The sequence below is a fragment of the Dermacentor albipictus genome, chromosome 2 (assembly GCF_038994185.2).
Source record: "Dermacentor albipictus isolate Rhodes 1998 colony chromosome 2, USDA_Dalb.pri_finalv2, whole genome shotgun sequence".
Taxonomy (NCBI): domain Eukaryota; kingdom Metazoa; phylum Arthropoda; class Arachnida; order Ixodida; family Ixodidae; genus Dermacentor; species Dermacentor albipictus.
In genome coordinates, this window is record NC_091822.1 from 117,100,272 (window position 1) to 117,124,836 (window position 24,565).

At 44.1% G+C, this 24,565-nt stretch overlaps 1 protein-coding gene across 2 annotated transcripts in view; it reads right to left on the reverse strand.

Moving 5' to 3' along the window:
* Positions 1-930: 930 nt before the first annotated feature.
* Positions 931-24,565, reverse strand: part of LOC139056062 (ribosomal protein S6 kinase-like 1) — a 28,902-nt gene continuing 5,267 nt past the window's right edge. Inside the window, exons 6-15 of one of the 2 annotated variants that reach the window (XM_070533890.1) lie at positions 23,135-23,375; positions 22,302-22,485; positions 18,722-18,946; positions 14,019-14,323; positions 11,800-12,073; positions 10,503-11,246; positions 10,097-10,186; positions 9,269-9,351; positions 7,514-7,609; positions 931-4,757 (exon numbers count right to left, since the gene is read on the reverse strand). In XM_070533890.1, coding sequence (XP_070389991.1) covers positions 4,641-4,757; positions 7,514-7,609; positions 9,269-9,351; positions 10,097-10,186; positions 10,503-11,246; positions 11,800-12,073; positions 14,019-14,323; positions 18,722-18,946; positions 22,302-22,485; positions 23,135-23,375 — 2,359 coding nt within the window. In that variant the 3' untranslated portion in view covers positions 931-4,640. Of the gene's footprint in view, positions 4,758-7,513; positions 7,610-9,268; positions 9,352-10,096; positions 10,187-10,502; positions 11,247-11,799; positions 12,074-14,018; positions 14,324-18,721; positions 18,953-22,301; positions 22,486-23,134; positions 23,376-24,565 lie in introns of both variants that reach the window. The other variant, XM_070533888.1, reaches the window with a different exon arrangement.

Below are 24,565 nucleotides of genomic sequence, written 5' to 3' on the forward strand. Positions count from 1 at the left end.
ATGATCAGCGTGAGAAGAAAATCAGCTGTGAGTAGCTGCCCCCGGCAAACATACTCTTGCCAGGTTCTAGAGGCTGACTGCCAATCGCAAACTTTAGTTTTATTTTTAGGCTACTGAACATTACCTTTGTCTTCTACATATTAATTCTCACACCTACATTCAGACTTGATTAAGGTCTCCAATTATGCGTGGCAAGGCACCTCCAGCATTGCTGAACAGGGCAATGTCATCTGCAAACCACAAATTGCTGAGAGGTTCCCGATGAGACTCTCGTGCCTGGTTCTTCTCAATCTAACCACTTCAATACTTCATCCAAGCATCAATCTCAAACTGCTAGCTTTATGCCTAAAGATGACTTGGCATAAAAACAAGTTGTATGTGATTCAAACATGTGAATACAATGAAATCTCCTAGTATAGCTTTACAATTGCACTGCCTGGCTTCGTATTTTTCATCCACCGAATTGTGCTACAACAGGGAGATTTAGCTTATACATGTAAGATATGACTGTCGACGACATACACCCCCCCACCTCCCAGCAGCATTAATACAATGCATTATACATTCGAAATTTACTAACGAGCATTGTCACTTGATAAGTACATTTAAAAGATTAAAAAATTTAGGTGTAACGTTAAGAGATAGGAAGACAGTGGCGTGGATCAAAGAGTAAGCGGGGATAGTCAATCAAAGCATTGACATTTAGAGAAAGAAATGGAGCTGAACAGACCATGTAATGTGTAGGATAGATAACCAGTGGACCATTAGAGTTACAGAATGGGTGCCAAGAGAAGGGAAGCACAGTTGAGGATGGCAGAAAACTAGGTGGGGTGATGAAATTAGGAAATTTGCAGGCGCAAGTTCTAATCAGTTGGTGCAGGACAGGCGCAATTGGGGATCGCAGGGAGTGGCCTTCGTCCTGCAGTGGTCATAAAATGGGCTGATGATGACGAATAGTGGCCATTTAGACTGAGAAAAAAATGAAGTAGGTTATATGCACTATTCAAATTTTTCAAATGTTTGTGCACCTCTACCAATCTCCAAATAAACGTACTCATGGCATGTCACAGAAATTGGTTGCGTAATACTGCAACAGATAACTTTTAAAGGGACACTAAAGAGGAAAAACTTAATCAAGTTAGACTGGTAACGTAGTCTTTCATTTGACAGAAAAGGGTTGATTACTGGTAAACAAAATGAAGGCCACACTTTTCCTTACTTAATTTTGCACCAAAACGTCAACACCGAAAAGTCTGTACCAATACGTCAGCACTGATACGCCAGTGTGACCACGGACTTTAAAGTATTTTCGTGTATTTGAGCCATTTTGGCACAGGAAAAGTTCTCAAAACTCAATAAGTTGATTCTTCAGTTTCCTTCGAATGCAATGTCATCTCATTTTACTGATAAACGGTGGGGTAAATCACAAAGGTCGTGAGACCAAGTTAAGCTCAAACACCATGCACGCGATTTTATGCGACACGATGACTAGCAACAACCTAGAGTGATGAAATGGGCCGTCATGGGAACAGATTTACTTATTCTCGTCACTTGTTACGTGGGGCGCCCAAAAGCACCTCGACCGACTGGCCAAGACATGTGGTTAGTTCTGCAAGTTGCAGTGTTTTAGCTACAATGAAGTATGGATGCTCGATCCGTGAAATCTCGCTGTTTCAGAAATGTGTGCCAGAGAGGTTGTGGTACAACTGTTGGCAGTAGGGTCCGAGCTCACGAGCAAAGTGCAGTATAAAATGCGAGCCCACTGGCCATTAATTAACAGCGCCATTTACAAACCAAAACAGATGAGCAGGCATATAGCCTGGGCTGCCTGTTGCATCGTGGCGCCATCTGCAGCTATCGCTCGTATGGGGTTTCACCGACAAGCAACAAACTTGAGCGACAGCAAATTCTGACGTGTCGCAGCAAGCTGCAAATGATCACTCTATAACAACAAATTTCATGAAGTTGCTCGGTGACTGATTTTTCAGCACCGTGACTTAAATCACAAAGCTTATGGACCGATCAGCAGCCCCAGTAGCAGAACATCAAAATACGCCAGTGCTTATTTTATGTGGCTATGCTGGCGTGAGTAAGACGAGGACGGCACCTACCGCAAGACATTTCAAAATGGTGAAGGGCATGTCCCACTTGCTTGTGTGAGCATCGGTTGCCATGCATCAGTCACTCTTCGGTTGCCATTCACGGTCGGTGAAGTGACCTTTGTCAATTTATGGTGTAAAAGCCGCCTTACTGAGATCTGAGTAGACACCATCAAAAACCCATCAGATCGTGGAGAGCTGGTGCGGAAACATCAGAATGAACAATGCCACCTATCTCTGGCTTACCAGGCCTCCTCTAAATGCAAGAATGGCTGTCTTGCTGTACTACACAATCGCAACTTAGTATAACACAGCACAAATGTAAATTCCTCTTTGTCTGTGTCCATGTCTGTCCTTCCGTACCTGTTTTTTTTTTCTTTCACAGTTCAAGTTTAGTCATGGTGGAATACCAACTAGCTTGCTCTGAAAGCTTCCTCTTTTAGTGTCCCATTGACGACAGGCTTTGTCTCTGTTCCACGTATCTGCAATTTGAAAGAAACGTACCTGCCCCAAAAAAAGACAACGAAGAGAGAGCTAGAGAAATGAACAAAAGCATGCCATGCAACATTCCAGCAAATAGCAAAACACAACTAACACAGTTCTCGCATACAGCATGTCTGTACTTGTACTATGTGATGATAAATACATGAGTCTCTATGTATTAAGACATAAATATGTACTGCCATACTACATGTTTCTGTCACACTATTCAGTGTTGTGGTACATTATAAAATCATTCAATGCCAAAGAGAGTTTCCTTTAAATGTGAGGACATTCCAGCTTCCCCTCTTTCAAAAACAAAGGAAAAGAAAGAAACCAGAAACAGGAGCTTTTTACTGAGCTTGACTAGCTCTGTTTCTCTTTTGGATTCACCAAAGTGCAACACATGAATGTAAACATGGTGTGTCGCTATCACGGCAGCTCTCTAATCGCATCATGACATTTTAAATTAGAAACTACCATGCAAAAGCACATTAAATCTAAGAACATGAACAAGACAATCCTACAACATAAAAAAAAAGTCAGATCCAGGCCAACTACAGGTCTCATTTCCTTTGTTTTTCATATAACTAAAAGAACAGGCAGCTAGACTCATTCTTTGATATCGTCAACATTAATAACAGTCCCAAAATTCATTCCCTTCATTTAATTATTTTATGAGCGGCTTGGTGCACAAGCCGCTCAACTTGTGGCATCAATCAAAACATTATCAATTCAGTGGAGCCTGCTGGTCCCCATTAGCCATGGTTCATAGCAAACAAACAGTGCAACAGTAATAAGCACAAGAACTGTGGCATCACACAACAAAGCAAAATACTGAAACTTTGTGTCACAAGTGCTATGTCAGCCAAACGCAGATGTGTGCCACTCTGAGCAACTCGTACGTCAAGAACAACGAAGCTGTACAAAGGATTTCTCACGTCCTTTGAGTGTGAAACAGTGCTCCTTAGGGGCAGAGGCCTTGATGCTACCTTTGCAGGAGGGCAGGCGATTACGGGCAGAGGACCCCTAGATTAGTAGCAGGCAGGATCCCTGGCATGGCCGAAGATGCTAACTGCCGAGACGCTAACTGGACACTGATAGTGTGGGAACATGAACGTTGAGGTGCTTAGTATGCTACCCAAACTAAAGTTGATCTTAGCTAAAGGTCACAGACATTATACCCACAAAATTGCAATTTGGGCCCCTCCTTGCTGATCTCCAAAGTGGAGCCAGCTAAGCGTGAAGTGAGAAACAAAAATTGTGGATTACTGGCTAAGATACACCTCAATGAAATTGTTGTCTAGTCCAGTGATGTTTATTCGAGGTAACTTTTATTACCTAAACTTTAATAATTATGTTTCAAAGCATGTTCGAGGCTTTGATGCAGGCTGAGTTCCTACAGCTTCTTCGCTACCATCGCACAAAGACGGTTGTAGAAGTCCCCTTAACAGCTTCGCTATAAAGAATGAAGTACAGACTCCTTTCAGGTGAACTGACTTGAACTAAGTCATCTTTAAAAATTAATTGTTTATGTATCTATCTCTCACACGTTCAGTGCACTTCTGTCAAGCTAACTCGTAATAGCACTAGCAGACTTCCCAGGTCTGTTCACATTCGTCTTGAAATGAGCCTACTAGTACGTTTGACCCACACATCAACAAACACGTACACATCTGAAATGATCACAGGCACTGTTGTTTCTGATGCCACCACTGGCCCTCAATCGCCTAGGCGCTGTCAATGTGACAATGTGCAAGGACACAACCAAGCATATGAATTTCTGATAAACACAACAAATAAATATCTTGTCGAACTCATCTGTGACATACAGCGATGATGGCTATTCTGACCACTACCATTATCACTTGTGACAAAAAAAGAGTATGGCTTATAGCAATGCAGTCCAATGTGCACGAGCAAACGAATGTCTGGTGAATGCTGGATGGAAACGATTATGACTTCTTTATACAGCAGTCCCAAATGAGAACCGTCTTGAGTGGCTTCAATGTGGCGATGCAAGGTGCACGAATTGCAAGTAAGGGCTCGGCACTCCGGAGTTCACCTCGGCAGACTCAATCTTTTCCAGTCGATTGTGGCAAAGAAGGGGTGGCACTTGACGTCTTCTGTGCCTGTGGGACCGTAGCCGAGACGCTGATGGGCGTGGTATGCCAAGAGCTTCAAGGAACAAAGACAAAAGAGAAAGAATACCCTTTTCAATAACGATTACAGCATTTGTGTATGCTGCCTTCGCGAGACCTAATCAGCAGCCTAAAGCCGTTGAGAGGATATTTCTTGTACAGTTAGGAGTACCCTCAAATTTAAACCTCATACTAAGAAGTATCCCACCACAGCTGAATCATAAAGTACATGGATGTGAAAAATGTGAAAGGCAGAAGTGGCTGGTAACCAGGGCAGTGACATTGCAATGTGTGGCGCTGCAGTCCACATTTTAACACAGATAGCAATAGAGTGCTGAATTCTTCCCACTCCCGAGTAGCACAGATGCTTCGGTGAAGAGTTGTGCTAGAAAATTTTAAAAATCTTTCTTTGAAAAAGTGGCTGTCTTCCAAAAGGTACAGGCAAAACAATAAGAGAACTGCAAAGGATCAATGAAGCAGAGCCTTAATGCCACTGCTAGCAGCAGTGTGTTTACCACTTGTCATAACTGTGCTAAGCTTTAATACCGACAGGGCCTTTGAGGTCAGTCTATCACACTACTCTACGCTAGAGGCAGATATACAAAGGGGCTAGCTGGCATTGATTCATGATGTTTGATAGCGCGAACGTAAACAAAGGACAGCGCTGTCTTCGTTTGTCACCTCTATTGCCGCACATAGCTTGCCAAGCTTTTTTATAAGTAAATTGGGTGAAACGTGCGTCGCGAGACCATCCAGTAAGCTGCATAGTGCCAAGTTCACCTCGGCGCCCTCCACTAAGTGACGAGGGAACATAGAAATTTTCTCACTTTTTCTTCGTACATACCACGTGTGTTTTTCAGCACGTCTATATACGCCTGTTCTTTTCTTTTAACGCGATAGCATTAAGGGCGCCATGTCACAGAAAATCCAGCGCCAGCATCCCACTTCCAGCATCGACCGTTGTTTCGGCAAAAATCATTTCGAACTATGCATACCGAACCATGCAGGCCCTCCATGTCGCGCGAAGAATTTACTGAACTAATTGAATTTCTCAAGGTAAGATACGTCAGAAAAATTGTAAAGTGTTACTTACACACAAGCTACGGATATGATAGTGTCAGATTGCAATTTGAATATACAAGAAAACATCATTGTGTTACATGCAAACTCAAAACACAAATCCCTTTTTGAGCATTTCTATCATTGACAGAGCAGCCATGATCTCCGAGATTTGCGTGCGCTGGAACGTGCAAATCTTAAAGACCATAAAGCGATGAACCTGGTTCCTTGCAATTCCTCCAGATGGCACTCACCTAGGCCACATTGCGGCGCACGCAAGAAGCCGCGTTTCAACCAGAAAGTTTGCCTTTGTGCATAAGATAATGACGCCACGAGCACCAGAGATACTGACGCATTTATAGACAGGATAACCGCCATACTTACCTAATATCTTTGTTTTTATACGCTGTTACCAAAACAAAATGTTTTCTAATGTTGTATTACATGTGTGAAACTGTGCATTGTTTAGTTCTGAGCCAAGTTGTGTGCTGTTTTTATATAGCCACATTCCTAAAACCTAGAATTTCTATAACTGCTTTCCTTGATTTTAAGAGTATAATGTCTGGTGTTTGTCGCTAACAACTGCACAATGTTTTTCTTCAATCGGTGTAATTGTTCCTATGCTTTTGCGACTTTCATGTATATTGTCCCACTCACACAATGCTCCCATGTAAAGGAGCCGGTGAGTTATTTGAATAAATAAATAAATAGCATTCGCCGCCGTTGTTTCCTGGTAAACCTTACGGTTACATAAGCTGCAGTTGCCACGAAGCGTGAGAAGTCTGGGATCTTTGAATGGTATCACGCTCCACTCAAAGGCGAAGCTTAAGCATCCTCCCAATATTTTTTTCATTAAATTCTCAACTGATAGTCGGCGCTGTCTCTGTGTTTTCTTTCCCTCCGTCTACGCTATTTCGCGCTGCCGAAGCCTGGGATGCATGACCAACTCGCCCGGCAAACCACCCTTCTGAGATTTCGCTAGTTTCGGTCCTGCCAGTGGCACTGCTTCGTCATGACGTCAATGCCAATTTTTCCAATAGCCACTGTGTTTATTGGTCTGTCATAATAATCATAACAACTGGGCAAACCATTAAATAAAGTTTAAAGGAAAGAGCAAAGCAGTGTGTTGATAAAAAGAATTGCAGTCCTCTGGGCTGCACGACCATGAATAATATTTGGCTCACATCGTCATTATAATATTGTCTATCAACTAGGCAGTTTTATTTGCCACGCTTAACTGGTATCTATGATCCCTTTAACATATAATATTACTACAGAAGGTTTGTGGAAGAGCGCTGAGGAAAGGAAAGTGGAATCCAGTTGACAGAGGAAGTCTGATAAGGCAACGACCGCAACAAAGGCTCAATAAATGTCATTTCATCATTGGTCGTGTTACCTCGCAGCTCCACCCAATTATTATGCTGATGTGATACACTTATTTCTGAAAAACACGGCGGTGAGCTTAAGACTTTTGTTATTTCGATCCTGAAGTTGGTCCTCATTGGATAATTCAAACTTGGCTGGCCTCACCCACACAGTGACCCCAATGATGACCCCAAGCAGCAGCATCTATACAGGTAGCACTAAGATACATCAATGGCACATTATCTCCAGCCAAAAACACCAATTTCCAGCTTGCCTTCAGCACATTTTAAAGGCTCAAACATGTCAAGCCTCTTTAGGTTTTTGTCAGATGTTGAATAAGGTTGAATCGAAGAAAGCTAGGCTCCTTACCTTTTCCAGCAGGTCTGCACCTTCAGCAGAAACATGAGCAGGAATGTAAAGGCGAGTGCTTGGCGTAATGCCTCCAGGATGGCATAAGATTAGTGGCTGAAGGAACAAGAAAAGAAAGTGAACTGATGTGCCAAACATACACGAATTAACAGAGATCGTTGAGTGCATGCTTCTTGCTAACTGCTTTTGAAGCGAAGCCTTCTTTGCGAACCCTCCCAAACCTCCCTGACTGTGGCCACTGGGTGCTGCTGCTGTCTTAAATAAATAAATAAATAAATAAAAGGAAGATTGAATTACATGCCCGATAGTGGCATTGAAACTTGGTTCCCCAGCACAGCAGCCCGATGCTCTAGCAATTAGGCCACAATCACACATATAATTCTATCACGCAATACCAACTAGCTTTTTGAGGTGACTGCTGTGTGTGTCGCACTGCATAGCACGTGTGGACAAGAGCACATGCGCACGCCAGTTTTCTTTTACCAAAGACACAAGAACGCAATGGGCGAATTTATAGCATTTTTTATTAACCCCATCACGGTAGCTTTGCTTCACGTGGATTCCAAGATGTGCATTGGTTCAAGACGGCAACTTGGGCCAGTTGGTTAGGATTCATTTTGAGGTTCGTCACAGTGCAACACAAGACATGGACAAAAAGGAAGGTAAAAAACGACGGCACAGTGCTCGCGGGATCAGTTGAAAATCAGCGCCGTGTCGTCGTTTTTTACCTTCCTTTAGTCCGTGTCTTCTGCTGCACTGTTACGAACCTTACGATGAATGTGCAGTGGACCAGCATAATTTATTTTATGCACACATTCAGCTACCATTGCGTTAAGCTCAGTGTATCGGCCGGCACGAGCACATGACACCCAGCCACATTAAATGTGCCAACAGTGATGGCCGCAGTGCTAGAACTTCGACACACGACCCCTATGTTTATGATCATTAGAGAACCCAGCGTGATGTAAGCATGCACAACCATCAGCTAGGAAGCCAGATTAAGCAAAAGAAACTAAAATATGGCATATGTGGTGAAAAGCAATTTTTAGCTATGACAAAGGTCCTGCCAAATAAAGAATGTTCCATTCGTTACACGTTCCAGTACAAAGGCCATGCTTTCACAAATCTGTAGGTCCACATTTGGTACAAGATGTACTGGTTTACAAAGTATATTTTTTAATCCTTTCCACTCCAGTAATACGTAGCTGCAATGGGGCTCACAGCATCAATAAATGAATTAAGCAAACAGAACTGGCACCAAGATGAAGAAAAAGAAGCGTGAATCAGCAAGTCTTGAGTCCTTGCATATCCAGGCAGCCACATGAACTTTGAATAGGAGTGGCAGAAATCTTAACCCAATCTATGCTTGCACACTAAGTCATGTGCTCAACTGCACATCACCTCTTGCTCTTCCCATTTACCCCTACGCTGTGAACAAGGCTCCCCCGTGTCAAGGCTGAAATGCCAAGTATTTATTAATTTTTTTAGTTTGGCCTGTATCAGTACTGTTTTCTCCACAATTCTTCCAGACCAGATGAAATTTCATCAGACTCTCAACTTCATCAATGTGCACAAACGTCTTACACATGACACTGCTACGTTATGCTTAAATGGTCAATGGCACCAACACTAAAATTGGGTAATGCAAGTTTACAATGTAATGAACACATATTATAACAGCTCCGCCTAGAGAAGCTTTAGTCAAAAGGATCTTTTTTTTGACACAATGCCCGGTGGGAAGAAATGTCAACTCACAGCCTCGACAAAGAGCTCGTACAACAGTGCTCCAAGACTCCACCAGTCACATGCTGGTGTCACAGGACCCAAGTTGTCGATCTCTGTAACATTTCAAAATAAAAAACACAAGCAATATAATGAAATTAAAGTTGCTCTATACTTGCACACAGAACAATGAAAAATCAGGGCAACAAACATGTGGGTCAATACAATGCAAAGATTCCTTTTGCTCTTTTCTAGATGTTTATTTTTTACCCATCACTCACAAGAGCCCACCGCTCATAACTGACTGACCCTGGTAATAACAACAGCTGACTGGTATCACCAGGCAAACAACTGGTAAGTGGAGTGCAGCCTGTATGAGTGATTAAGGATGCAAAGAATCGAAATAGGATCGTTACATTCACATAGCCATTAGCAACACACCCATTAATTTAAACTTACACAACCAACTGAAAGGGACCCATGTTTTCATGTGGGCTTGTAATAACACTCTTTTTCACTGGTGTGTGTGTGTGTGTGTAACTACAGTGACTTGCAGAGCAAAAACCACATGCACAACCTTTACAAGTTGAATAAGCCAAACAAATTTCCAATGCTAGTTGCTAGGCAACCACAGCTAGGAAGGGAAAGAATGTGAGAATATTGGCAATGAAACATAAAAGCTATCCCAGCACTCTGCAATAGCAGTGCAAATGCTTGTAGAAATTACAAATCTGTAGCTCACTTTTCACGCTATTAAACATTTCCAAGAGAGACTGAAGTCTTAAGATACATACTTAACCTGCTCGTAACCTACAACAAAACACAATCCTCCAGTGCTATACCGAACAATGTTTAACTTACCTGGAGCACAATACTGATTCTCCCGTGCAAACTGACTGGGTGACCGGTCAACACAGTTGAAGTAGCAGCAGTACGTGAGCACCACATGACCTATAAAGGAGCAGATGGAAATAATGTGACCAAGACAACATGAACAAAAGCAGTCACACAATCTATTTCACAGACCTATCCCAATTTTTAGTCAGAACAATTAGTCAGAATGGCCAGCAACTGACATGCTGTCAGCAACATGTGTTTGGCACATGTCACCAGCAAACTTGTCCCTCTGAAAACACCCAACTAGTCAACAATAACATGTCTGGAATGGATTATGTTTATGCACAGAGCAAAAAAGAGCATGTGCAAAAATGTTACGGCAGTCAAAGTTAGTGACAGTTGTCAACATGCTTTGTTGACAATAACTCACCACCTTCTCCCAAAAGGATGTCATGTGGACAGAGGTCCTGCCGGATGACACCCAAGCGATGAAGGTGACCGAGCGCCATCACAGTTTCTGCAGCCCAAAGCCGGATGCAGGCTTCAGGAAGATGGCTGGGCTTGGCTAGCTGCTTGGAAAGGCTGTCAAGCTCACGAAACGCCTGGGCAGCTTGCGAAGACAGCGACCGCTTCACTGGCTTTCTTGGACTGCCCACACTTTTGGGTCCATCTTTCCGTGTTTCCTGTTTCATCAGGTGCTCGCCGGAATAACTGTGACTTTCTGCCTTGGAGGCTGGCACGTTGAGGGCATTGTTCCTACCGACAATGTCCTCCAGAGACCGGCCCACTACCTGACTCCTGTTTTTGTTAAAACACAACTGCGGGGCTAGCTTTTTGTTTGGTTTGTCAACGGCCAGAATGTTAATTGACTTTATGGACTTCTCCAAGCCCAGCGTGTCACAGCTATTTGAAACTTTGGAAAGCTCAACACTATTTTGAGATGGCAGGGTGTTTACAACGAATGGCAACTGTAACGAATTTTCATTGGTGTCCGTTTGTATTCGGGACACATCAGTGGTGCTGACCAATGGCTGCTCACTTGAAGTGATGCCTCCTTCGATTAGAGATGTCTCATCTAGGGCGGATACAATTGATGCGGCAGAAATTGAGGCTTGAGATTCTGAGCAAGCAATAGCGAAATCACATTCTGAAGGAGGCACGGGTACAGGTTGGCCTGGAAAGAAAAGGAAAAAAATTCAGCAACAATTACGATATTCCCTTATGCAGGCACAACCAGAAGAAATGCACACAGCCCACTTGGGTATTTTTTAGGAGCAGCACCATCACACCTAGCCTTATTGCTACGTGATGTCAGCCACTACTGGCCTCACAGCTCATTAGCTGAGAAAGCAGTTTGAGCGCTCTTTCACCTAGTGAAGGCAACAAACTTGAGTGCCTGACTATAGACATCCTACACCTAACTTAGTGCATGTGAGAGTGCGGTATAGACTCATGTTTTATCTGTCTCTTTTTCACTCCCCATTTCCCTCCCCACGTGTAGGGTAGCAAGCTGGACTCAGTCTGGTTAACCTCCCTGCCTTTCGTTCTTCCCTTCTCTCTCTCTCTACTGCTCTGTGTCGCAGCATCAGGACAGTGTCAATGACGCCAAAATCTGGATTTCGGGTGCAAACTTAAGACAGTCGACGACCGATAATTCAGACTCCAAGCGGAACATAAATAAGTCCGAACTATCGAATGCACGAAAAGACGAACGTATGGCCACTCACCACTTGGTAAGCAGGGACGTGCTGGTGGCCCATTCAAGGGAGAGGAAGGAGATCCCGCGCAGGACACTTCACAAGCAGGGCTAGGCAAGGGCAGCCGGTTTGTGAAATAAGGTGCCAAGCAGTCCCAGAGACGACCACCCGGGGCATACTCCAGCACCAGGAAGTATGAGCAGTCAGTCTCGTAGAGGCACAGCAGCTGGGCCATGTGGGGCACGCCCTGAGGCACCACACTAGGGCGACCGGACGTAGAACCACTGGGACTCTTGTGCAGCACCTGCGACCATCGAGACAGCATGAACGGCTAGAAATGCTGCTTGCAATTGAAGAGGCACTAAAGAGAAAAATTATACGAGCTGTGTTAGTGAATTGTGCTTTTACAATACCAAAAAAGTGGAGGGAAAGAGAGATGTACATGCATTGATGATATGCCGGAGATGTTAGTCTGGCTAATCACCTCGTATGCTACTACATGTGCTAGGTAATAACTATGTTATATACGCAGCGATCACAAACACACAAAGCGCACATAAAGTCATAAACACACCAATTCACAACAGAGGAATTCACAAAGTTTCGTTAAGGCTTGCGGAGCTCAGAAACTGAACGGCAAAGCACTGACAGCAAAAGCAAGGTCTAAAATTGAGCTTATCTCCTCAGACGGTGTTCTAACTATACAGGGATGCTAACATTGGCACGGCGCAGCAAGCAAGGCAGCTGCTGCTGGGCAGAAGAAACAGCACCCTGGAAGCTACCAATCGTCTCACAATGCTGGCTCGATCAGGAGCATTGCCAGTCGTGTTGCGGGTGCTGCACCTCGATGGTGCACAAGATGACACCGATGCAAAACTGTCGGTGCTGGTCAGTGCCCAGTGAAATATCAGATAACATCAGCTCGACATTTGCTGCCTATTCCGTTCAGACCAGTGCACACGCACAGCAACTCAGCAGGAAAGCTAGTGTGCTCATAGTGCATTTGCACACAATGCTTGTGCCAAAAGAAAAAGGCAAAATGCTGTCCTGGCTCTGCCACCCAGCTGATTAAGTTGAATATCATTCAATTTTCAGACCGATTTTCTTGGAAGAAAGGCCAATCCGACAATCGGTTAAATACGGTAATCATTCTTGTCAGCTGTCATTTTTGCTTCAACACCTGTAGAAGGCAGGCCAAAAATCGTCTTTTTTTTTTTTAATGAATGATATTCTGTCTCTGATGCATTCACTGTCCCTTAGCAGTGCAGAGACAAGAAACCGCAGCCATAGGGGGTCCCCATTTGGAACAGGCACATACGTGCTGACCATTCCACGTTCAAATTACCTGGTGAGCTCCAATTTTACAGCAGAAATAATGAACAAATGAACATTTGGCCAACAGAAATGAAGAAACACTGGCCAGCACCTTCGGCTGGGATTGAATTAAACGAAAAATTGAATTAGCCGGAGTCAAGTTAGCAGAAGTCTACTGTATTAGGCATGGTTTGAGATTGTCGTGTTCCTTGCCAACACAGGTTTTGCATGGTACCGGAGACCTCGGAGGCGATGCATTAGGCCTCTTATCTACATCAACGCATTCAGTGAGGGTCGCAGCCGATTCAGAGTTTGAAGCAGGCGATACTAAAAAATTCTTACCTGTTTGGCTGAAAAATGTGTTAATGAGTGAAATGCGTCACATTTTGACTCCATAATAGCTGTTGATAATATATATATATATATATATATATATATATATATATATATATATATATATATATATATAATAGCTGTTGATAACTCCATAATAACTGTTGATTCAATTCAGCTACATTGAGTAGCATTTTTCGCCTAACTTAGGAGACTTGGCAAGTGTGCTGCTTAGTACACACACGAAATCACACATACATACAAAAAAATAGGAACCAAATGCAAATATCTTGCTTCGGAAAATACATTCAGGCCAAGTAAACTCGAAATGCAAGAAACTTTAAACTGGAGGTTGGTACTGTAGCATGTCTCGTATGGTAATATTGCGTAACATCTGTGTCCGGCTCCTACAATGTCTGTGGTTCTATGTGTGCATACTGAGTTATGGTCCCTTAGCGGTTCAAACACATCTCCCTGTCTGTCATTGTTCATGCCACCCTTAAGCTACATTACCACTCACTAGTGCCCACATATAAGCTAAGCCTAGCTTGCTCTGATGACACACACATCAAAACACATGCTGATTCGCTGACCAAGCCCACCTTGATGACAACAGTCTGACTCCGCCGCATATCCAAGACGAGAAGCACAGTGCCAACAACACCGATGACCTTGTAGTGTTTCAGGTCCTGAACTGGCCCCCTTAGGCCAGGGCCCCATGTAGGTGCTGAAGTGCTTCCAGAAGTTGGTGCGCAGGACTCTAGAACCTCAGGACCTTGACTTAGGGACCACCGCCGTTCACCTTCCATGCGCCTCGCCAGTCGATGCTCGTATATTTGCTCTGCACGTGCCAGGTACTGCGCAGTCTTTCGTCGAACTGCATCCCTCCGCGAGGCACTGCTGTCCTCTGTACAAAGAGATACACAGCACATTATGTCGCTGAAGTAAGAGAACAGGGTATACAATTTTCAGGTTTGTTCGTGCTTAGATTTTGCAGTAAGGTGGCACTTCATAACGCCTGTTGTTTAAAGCCATCTTTGGTTGTGCCATCTCTGGCTTTGCAGCATCACACTCGAGTGCGTCATGCAAATTTAAATCGAGAGCAAGAGTAGTCTGTTGCAAATGCCAACGAGAAGTGCAGATTTTCTTGGCAAGAGGATGATGGTGCTATCTGCTCCAGAAGGCGCTACTGTTTCTTTCATAGGGAACATGTTTTTGTGATTTATGCCAAATGAAAACAGCAGGTACAGTCGACTTCAGCTAATTTGACCCTTATGAGATAAACAAAACTGATCATAGGTCAAATCAAACACGATGCATAAAAATGTCAAAACACAACGCCAATTCATTTGGCGCTATTTGCCAGAGTCTAACACACCCCATGAATCAAATGCACGCACCACCATATTGGCAGCGCGTGAGACAATGATGGATGATAAATAATCACATTTGTTTACAATACTCCGGGTGTTAGTAAACAGAAACAATAAATTCAGACGGTCGATATTAACAGCACCTTTGGCACCCACTTTCTGCGTGTCTAATGTAAAAAACTCAGCTGGAAATTACATTAACCCTCCTAAACAAAGCAAAAATCGAAGGCGCAGTCGATTTTCTAGCAAGAAAAAAAATTGATCGCCCTTCCAACACAGTGAAGAGGGGTGCAAGCGAAGCTCAGGATATGCGGCCTTTCGCTGTCTTTACACCTTAGCTTAGTGCTCCCTTACGGCGAGGTTGGCACGTCAAAGACGAGCCTCTTCTCGAGCGAGTTCCCAGCGGCGTTCATGAAACACCGCCTGTTCTTCAGCCAAACGTACGATGCATGGCCCGCCCCCACTGCCGTTCCTTCAACGCAGCCTGCTCTTCGACAGAATGAACCAAACATGGCCTCCCCATCTGACTGCTGGGCCTAAATTGGTGGGAAACGGCAGGTGCAAGGCGGGCGAACACACGATTGCACCCTTTCCCTCCTCCGGAGGGAGGGGACGCCTGTGATTGGCTTATGCCTTGAACTTTACCTACTTCTTCATGCATATAAAACCCTGCTTTAAAGGTCGCAAATGATGAACTGACAGTGCCTGAATTGGTTAGTGTGATGATCTCACAACCCGAAGGTCAGTGGTTCGAATCCGCAGCCTGACAAGCAATTTTTATTTTCGTGCAGCTTGGACTTTTTCGTATGGCAACACCGATGCCAACATAAGTGAGCCAATACAAGCTACACTTTAATATATACTATGTTGCACAATGGCAGCCGGCTTCTTAGAGTCAGCTTCGCCGCAGTACATTATACAAACGCCACAAAGGCGGTTTTGGTTTTGTATCCGACTGCCTCACACAGGCAATATCTGGCCCAATTTTCTTGAAAAAAAATAAACAAAAAGGTGCACATTGAAATCGGGTGAATACTGTAATCAGACATTGCGAGCTATGGTTATTATTTGAACATCTTCCTAGGGCTGGCTGAAAATAGGTGTTTTTGACAGGTGCGACGTGTTCAACGCATTCACTGTCCCCTAAACTCCACTGGAATGGACCCTACCACTAAAGAGTCACTAATAGGGTAACCATAAGGGTCACACATGTGCGTGCTGACTGGCCGAGTTCGAATTTTATGGCGAAAGCCAATTTTAGTATCAAAAACTAAAGTTTGGACCCATAGAAATGCATGGACGCCGGCTGGAACCTTCATTTGGGATCGAACTAGCAGAAAAATCAAATTACCTGGAGTCAAATTAATGGAAGCATACTGCACTACATCCAAACATTGTTTTAAATGAAACACACTGCAAACAATCACCTCTACATAATATTTGAATTTATACATGGCTCCCTTACTTTTGCAACGTTCAGTAGATATACTTAATACAGTGAAACCTCGTTAAACTGTAGTTGACCAGAGCTCGGAAAAAAGTACGTACTCAACAGTAGTACTGCTTAACCGAAATAGCATGAGGCCGCCCACTTACCTGTCAAAAATGGAACTCAGGGAGAGTGCGATGAATGCGGGAAAAAACCATGCAGTATTTATTCACTTCAAGCGACAAAAGTGTTGTTTTCGTTTGATGCCGCGGCAGCCTAGCAGCGACGACAGTGGCCTCAAACTTACTGAAGCTGCAAACCACCTTTGCAGCCAGCCCCCTCTTTTCGGCAAACACTCGCACGGCAGATTCCTCGTTGGCGTTACGTATTCTCCGTGCACGCGTGCGGTAACACTGCAGAAGTCAGGGGGCGCCGATTCCATTGTGGGGTGCCGTTCTCGTCGTGACGATTGCATTCGCGAGGCTTACGTAACATGCAGCTTCTGCCACTGTCGGGCCTGAATCACCCTTTCTGTTGTTTTCTGTGTCGTCCTCATCACTGTCGCTAGTCGACACTTCGGCAACGATGGCGAAAAGTCAAACCTCGTAACCGAAATTTCTTCGCGGTCGCAGCAGTGCTGCCAAGCAACTTCGCATTCCAAATGCCACACACCGTAGTCAACAACAGATCCCTGTCGCGTGCCACCAGCGCCGGCTTCCTAGAGTTGCATTCGATAGCACAAACATGTCACGAACGATGTCTAATTTCTCCTCTATGCTGAGCACCCGGCGTCTTTTTTATCCAAGCTTCGGCACGACACGAGTCCTTGATGATCTCTGGCACGGCGCCGAAATGATGTTGATGTGGCTTCACGCGCAAATGCACAGGGCGCTTGGAGGCCGTGGTTCCGATCTCTGAGGCTTGTTGTTCTGCTAGGCCACCCGATAGAGATGACACACCGTGCCGTGTTTCACAATGAAAAGTGGAAACACTATGTGTTAACCGATACGTACGCAATAAGCTGGCATGGGTTATGCGGATACAAAACACATTGTTTTCAATGGCCACTAAGTCGGGGATTGGACTTTGCTACTTTGTAAAACCATACCCGCTTAAACAGTAGTTTGATTCAACTGTACTTTATTATTTCTGTTGCTTACACACCTTAAAAGGGTCCTGATCCAACCTGAGATTAAAAATGTGTTACATAGTGGTAGTTGTGCACGATACTACAATGAATGTGCAGCTGCAAGACATTTCAAAGTGAAGCCATAATACCGGAGTTACAGGCGTCTGATGGCCGATAATGTGGTCGCTGCTGGTTTCTCCCACTCCTTCATGTCTCTCCCCTTAGGCAGTCTCTCCCCTTCGCCATGTACTTCTCTAAATGGCATGTGGACACATTATTACGAATTATCTACCTAATGCTCACATTTTTCTCTCGATTCAAAACACCGTCCACTTTCATTTACCGTGACTCCACACTTTCCGGCTACCATCTGTTGCTGTCGAGCTTGCTCGTGCTCGCGTGAAGCTGTGCCGCAATGGACCCTGTGTTGTGAATGATACGCGACCGCAGCCTGATTTGTTTATAATAAGTTGCCAGAGTCACGACAACCCACTGTACAAAGAGAAAAGAGCAAAAGTAGAGACGAAGGAGGCCCCTTTGTTTGTGGGATGCCTATCATCAGCGCCTCCAAGAAAAACGAAAGCTGAAGCACTGTGATGGTGCAGAGAAGGATTTGCATACTGTTTCTTTTGCTGCATTTTGGCTTTCCTGAATGTGTCCTTGAAACGCAAGCAATGTGGCACTGTGAATTGCAAAACAAAACACGCAAAAGAAGTATGCATGACAAGCAAGCAACACGAGGAAGAGCATTCATGCAACTGCATCAACTGCAACGAGGCACGCCGGCAGATGAACCGGAAGTCGGAGGTTTTCGTAAGTCGAACAAACAACTTCATTTACCCTTGTGACATCACCTGCAGCACCCCCTTGACATCAGGATTTCCGAAGGAAGCACCGGAAAGGCCAGGAGAGCAGCATGCGATTGTATTTTTAGTTTTTGTCGTCCCTATGGATGATCATCAAAAATTATTGTCACGGTGGCATGGTGTGCACAATCCACATGTTTATTTGAAGTGTGTAGAAAAATGGCGCAGGTGGTTGAGAGGCCATTACGTGCATCAGACTAGGACATGCTACATAATGTTATAGTTCCGAAGAAATGAATGACAGCATACAGTGAGATCGGAAAGGATAGTAAAATGACGTGAAATGAAGGAAACACAGTGTCTGATTGGTTGCATGACACTGCTGGACAACCACCAGCGGCACTACACATGTCATGCTGGACCTTTTCCGATAATTATCCAGCATGCTTGCAATGACGAAAGACAGAGGGCAAGCCTCACCAACAAAGACAATGCACCATTGAAGAGAGATATCTTGCGACCCACTTGAGCAACACTTTCTGATCTATGGTCAAAGGACAGCACTCACTTTGCACTCCTTCAAGCAGGCTGCTGACGGCCACCTTGTAGAGGGAGAAGGCCCCTACAAAGTCGCCTTGGGCTTCGCAGGCGTACGCTTTAGCAGCATAGCTGGTTGCCTCGTGCAGGTAGCCGACACCCTCCGCGTCAAGCGGCGACACCGGCGTGCCAGGTGTGAAGCTCGTGGATGACTCATGTCTCAACCGCCCCATGTCTCTGCCTTCGCAGCTATCATCTGCATCTGTGTTTACATATATCATCACATTCCAGCAACAGCTGCTAATTCACACTGTTACTGTCTTCTCATGTATACAGTAAATCACAGAACAAAGATTAGATCCAGTGACATACCTTTACCCAGACTCAAGTTCGTGGTGCTACCATTGCTGCAAATAATAATTTGCCACCACTTGTCTTAAGCGGACTTGTACATAATGAATTACATGTAATTAATTACTTGTAATCAATTATATATTTGGCAATATTGTAATCTAACGATTACAGTTAAACCTCAATATAACAAAATTCTCGATATAACGAAGTTTTTTAATTTTCATGGCCTCTTGTCCATAGAAGATCACATATTTAGAATCTCAATATAACGAAGTGTGTATGCAATTTCAGTACAACAAAATTTCCTTCTGCTGCAAAGGATCGAGTGGCAAGAAAATAAATGGAAACTTCCACGGACGCAGATGGTAAAATTATTGAATTACAAGCGGCTGCATGCAAATGCACCTCTCAAATCGCATGTGGCCCAACAAGAGCGACCACCGAAGAGAAGCCAAGCCGCATCACGTTCCATATAAAGTCCAAGTGCGATAAGATCCTCGTGCACTGTGTGCTTTAGGTGCGAGTGAAGGTGTGCGAGGGTGAGAGAAGAAAGATGGTGGCTTCACTAGTGCCGCCTTCCCGCACGAGCAAAGGGAGAGAGGGGGAGGGGAGCAAGCTCGCGGTAATGCGATAAAGCGCGTGCGAGGGGGCAGGGTGTAAGTCGGGGCACGTATGGGCCGTGGATGCAGGCGGATGGCTGTAAGCGCAGCTGAGTGCATACACAGCAGTGCACCCTGCTTTAGAGGTGATCTGCCACGTGTGCAGAGAGTAGGCATGCCGCAACCGCGTGGCATCATGTAAGCTGTCTTCCAGCGGGTTTAGTATTGAAGGTTGTGTAATCTCGAGTTTCGGTGACCCGTTGGAGGGAGAGGCAGACGAAACATTCGCTCCCCACTGCTGGCGCTTTTCATGATAGCGTTGTCCCAGTGCGGGCGACGCTATCGGTGGCGGGGGCAGAGTGCAGGTGAAAGCATAGCTGGCTTCGCTTAATTTGTACTGCCGATGTGAAGATATCGTTGACATGGCATGAACCCGTATCATTCGTCGCCGACTCCCAAATTCATCAAAATGAATTGTTTTCTCATTCAAATTTGCTTTTTTCTTTAGATTGCCCGATAATTCGAAAAATTCTGCGGCCCCTTTCTGTGTGTGTACCAAAAATCTATAGGCAACTGTACATATTTGCATAAAAGGTTGAATTTCATAACAATGACATTTCTATATAACGCAGCAAATTGCCGATTTTACTTACTTCGTTATATTGAGGTTTAACTGTACTTGTTTACTCAGTAACAGTCAGTCAATGTAGTTCAATAACTTTTTTTAGTAAAAGATTGCACATAACCAGTTGCATTTCTGAATCTGAATTCTTGGGTTCTATGTCCCGAAACCACAATTTGATTATGAGTCACGCCATAGTGAGGGACTCCAGATTAATTTTGACCACCAGGGGATCTTTAACTTGCCCTCAATGGATGGGACGTGGGCGTTTTTGCATTTCATCCCCATCAAAATGCGGCTACCACGAGTGGAATTTGATCCCACGACCTCGTGCTTAGTAGTGCAACACTATAGCCACTAAGCCAACGCAGCGGGTAGTTACATTTTTCAAGAAACAAGTTATAACAGGCAACACAGCTTTGAGAAATTAAATTTGGCGGGAACTAGAGTGTCCAAATGGATGAAAACATGTATGTGGGCTGCCTTCTTTCCACGATCAGTACACTGCAGTTACTTCTCGATGACCTGAACATTGGCAGGATTGCAGATTTGCACACCTCTCTTGGAAATCCGACCTCTCAGCCTTTCTCTTACAGTTAGTTTTTCTCTCTCTCTCTCTCTTGGAAGCACATTTAGGTGGCCTTCATAAGTGCTAAGAGCTGCTGCTCAATTCTCCTTCACTAGTGCATCTATGACTTCTCTGATATAGACAAAAGCTTCTGGCTTTTAAATACTGATGTTTCTATCTATTTAATATATATACTATACATGACTCGTATACGCCTATTTTTATGATTGTAACACACAAACAGTATTAATAGGGCTTAATAATATAGAGCTGTACATTAAATTACATTACACATTGGGCCACCTTTTCAGGAAACATGAACATTAGTTGGCATCCATTACAATTAGTTGCTTACGTCCAAATGGCTAACGAGTGGAACGTGCCAGGTGGTGGTCCGCCAGATGTCAGCCAACAAATGTCAGCGGCGCTTCTATGGCTCACTCGCAATGGCCACTTCGGACGTTGGTGCCAGGGAATTACCTATGGACAATTTTTCACTTTTCCACTTGCTTATCGGGAGTGCCTTTCACTAAGCCAAGCAACAATGAAGCGCTGCACTGAACAAAGGATACAGCCCTGAGCACCGCGGCCTTGAGTTACCATGCACAATCTTGTAAGCAAGTGTGTGTACGCTAAAACACAGCCCTTCTCTCCAGCGCATGTGCAGCTAGTTTGCAGTGTTGCTTCCAGGTGTCTCCCCATGAAACTGAGAGAGGATTATGGAAGGAACTTTTGAAAAGCAATTCTTAGTGAAGGTAAACAACGTTGAAGGACTGCAGAAGATACACTGAAAGAGCAATCGCAGTTTGTTCTACTTACTGTATTTGAACAGTGTTAATAAAAGTAGCCTGAAAAGTAATGCTAAAGTAATCAATTACTTTTTAGTAATTGCTCAATCACTTTTGTGGGGTGGTAATTGGTAAATGTCATCCATTACATTTTCAAACATCAAATTGTAATAGGTTACTTTATTTCTGTAATGTGTACAAGCCTGTGCTTAAATGAGGCCGTGAATAAAGGACATCTGTGGATCTTGAAACAGCAATGTTTGGTTCTCATTATTTTTATTTCCTGCCATTGTCAGTAGCATAAAGTAAGCCTTGATGTGACAAAACAATGTTGCTGTTGAGGAAGCGTTTAGCCAAAGAAAAGCAGTCTGAAAATAGGGCATTATAGAAAACTAACATACCAGTAGTAACAAGCAAACCCCAGCTTGCGTTATAAAACAAAGGTACACTGCATAAGTCACTACGACACAGGAAATTCAATTAATGTAAGCACAAGCCTTCCTTTAAGAAAGAAATTATTTCTCTAAAAAACCTGCTTCAGCCAACTTAGATGGCTCTCTCTCTTCTCAGCAGAACAGCACACCTCTTTGAAAACCAATTTGCAATTTTCTCCTCATATTGTTCTGTACATTCCTAAAGCCATTTACTTGAACAAAAGCTGCACTTGTCATGCTTGGTACCTTTAAGTTCCAGCTCTGTCCAGTCATCAGCCTCTTCCTCAACCGTTTCCTTGACTGGACCAGGAAAAACAAATGCAGGACCACTAGGCGCCGGCGTAGATTCATCTCCAAGGCAAGCACAGGCATCAGCGGCTGAGAGGATCCATGCATTGCTCAATGAAGCCAGGTCATCGCTGTCATCCTTCTGTAATGGCATGAGAAGCACAGGTACACATGTTACAGCAGTCTTCAACATAAATTATAATGGGTACTTTAAGTAGTAGTCATTTGTTATACTTCTGTGCACTTGCGTCCACATCTGTCGATTCTGCTTCCTGTCTAAAGCAGCAATAACCATGCATTTTCTATGGTTGAGTTGTGCCAACCAGCTTCAGTGATAACTCTGCTTGCAAGCACAGACTATACACTCACCAACCAGGCAACCAAAAAGAATATTGAGCATAAACCATCAAAGAATGATTGCCAAAATCAAGCAGTAGCTTTTCCGCTAGTGCTGCTGAGATACGCTGCTGGAGGCACTGCTTGGTTAGCTGCATTGCTTAATGCTGCAAGGCGTGTGGCTGCTATGACACTGCACTGCTTCCAAGGTTGGCCCACATCATAAACCAGATTGAAACCCTCGTGGAGAAATGCATTGTAGAATGGTATTAGGATCGGCCTACCAAGTTACCCCCTATGACCCCACTGCATCCAGCATTGGCCCATTTTATTCAGCCAGACCATTGTCCAACCAAAGTGCAGAGAAGAGCCAAAGGTAGCGTCGCTTTAAAATGTTTCCACAGCGAAATAAAACTAAGCTTTGGGCACCTGCTACTGAACACTTAGTACTGTACCTGTAGGATTGGGTCGAATTCAGCTATGTCAGGACGGAGAAATCCGGTGGGCGATGTCTGGTGTGAGGTTAGGTGCCGGTCCTCTTCCTCCCCTTCTGCGGCCATCGAACGAGTGGACTGGTCAGCCTCCTCCTCCGTTGTTGTGCGCGAGTCTAAGCTGACGGCATCGGCGGTCGAAGATGGCCCCCAAGATACTTCTGAGGAACAGTCGCCTCCGGCAAGATCAGCTGCATTGTTGGCGCTAGGACGGGAGGAAGTGAATTATGTCAGACATCACAGTGCGATTAGCAGATTTAGTCTCTGTGTTCTCAAGCACACATTCAAAGGCAGCAATGTGACATGACTGAAGGAATTGCATGTGAAAGATGGTGTGCAAGCACTTAAGACAGTGCACTAATGAGATGGACGAACATTGACAGTTTCTGGTTTCATGCGGCGTAAGGCGCCACGCCAAGAATACAGTATAGGTGCCATCTGTTAGCAGGGTGCACGAATAGATGCTTTTATGTACATGGGAAAAAGAGCAACAACACCCACCGCTTCAATTTGTTGGAGTGGTCAGCAGTGCTGCCCTTTGACTGAAGCGGTCACTGCGTTCCTTAACACTCGCTAGTAATTCTAAAACTGCGGCTTTGTTATGCAGAGCTTTCAGCACTGACTCAAAGGCGCTGTGGTTGGCTGTGTTAGGCAAGCAACCCTGGATCACAGCAATCACTGAGCAATTTTTGCAAGGTTATTGCGATTGTGTACTGACCACTTCACTTGAGCAAGAGGCATTGCCTTCAAATGTGTGTGTTGTGTAGAAGAAGAATGTATAAAAAAAATTTGTGTTTTTGTCACTTCAATCAGATATCACTTGTTGCAACTGAGACTTCAATTCTGGCACTCACTTCACTCTATCGAAGAACACACCTTTGACAAAAGTACATCAGAGGCAAACTCAATATTCAGTTGAAGACAAGGGTTGTACAAATGTTGAGCAGTTCTCACTGGAACTGCATTAGCCATAGGTCGACAAACATTGCTTTTATATATGTACTCAACAAGTTTGACATGTTTCAACATAAATTTGTGACAACAAGGTTACAGCAGATGTGTTCACATTTGTTCTAAGAGGCCATCTGGAAAGGACTTTATCTAGCCCTCTAACGAACAATTTATATTAAAATCAGCATAAGGATCATAATAGGGACGAGTTGTCCTTTTTTATAAGTATATTTGAATGTACCAAACACTTCTATAAAAACGAATAAACAAGACAAAGGTGTTTATTAGTACTTGCTTACTTGACTCAGTTACAGTCACATGCTTATGCCTTATAAATCATTTAGACTGCTTCTGAATGATACTATATGCACTTGCCTATATTCCTAATAAGCAGGCAAGGTCAAAAGCACAGAAAAAAGAAACAACTATAAATGACAACAAAGA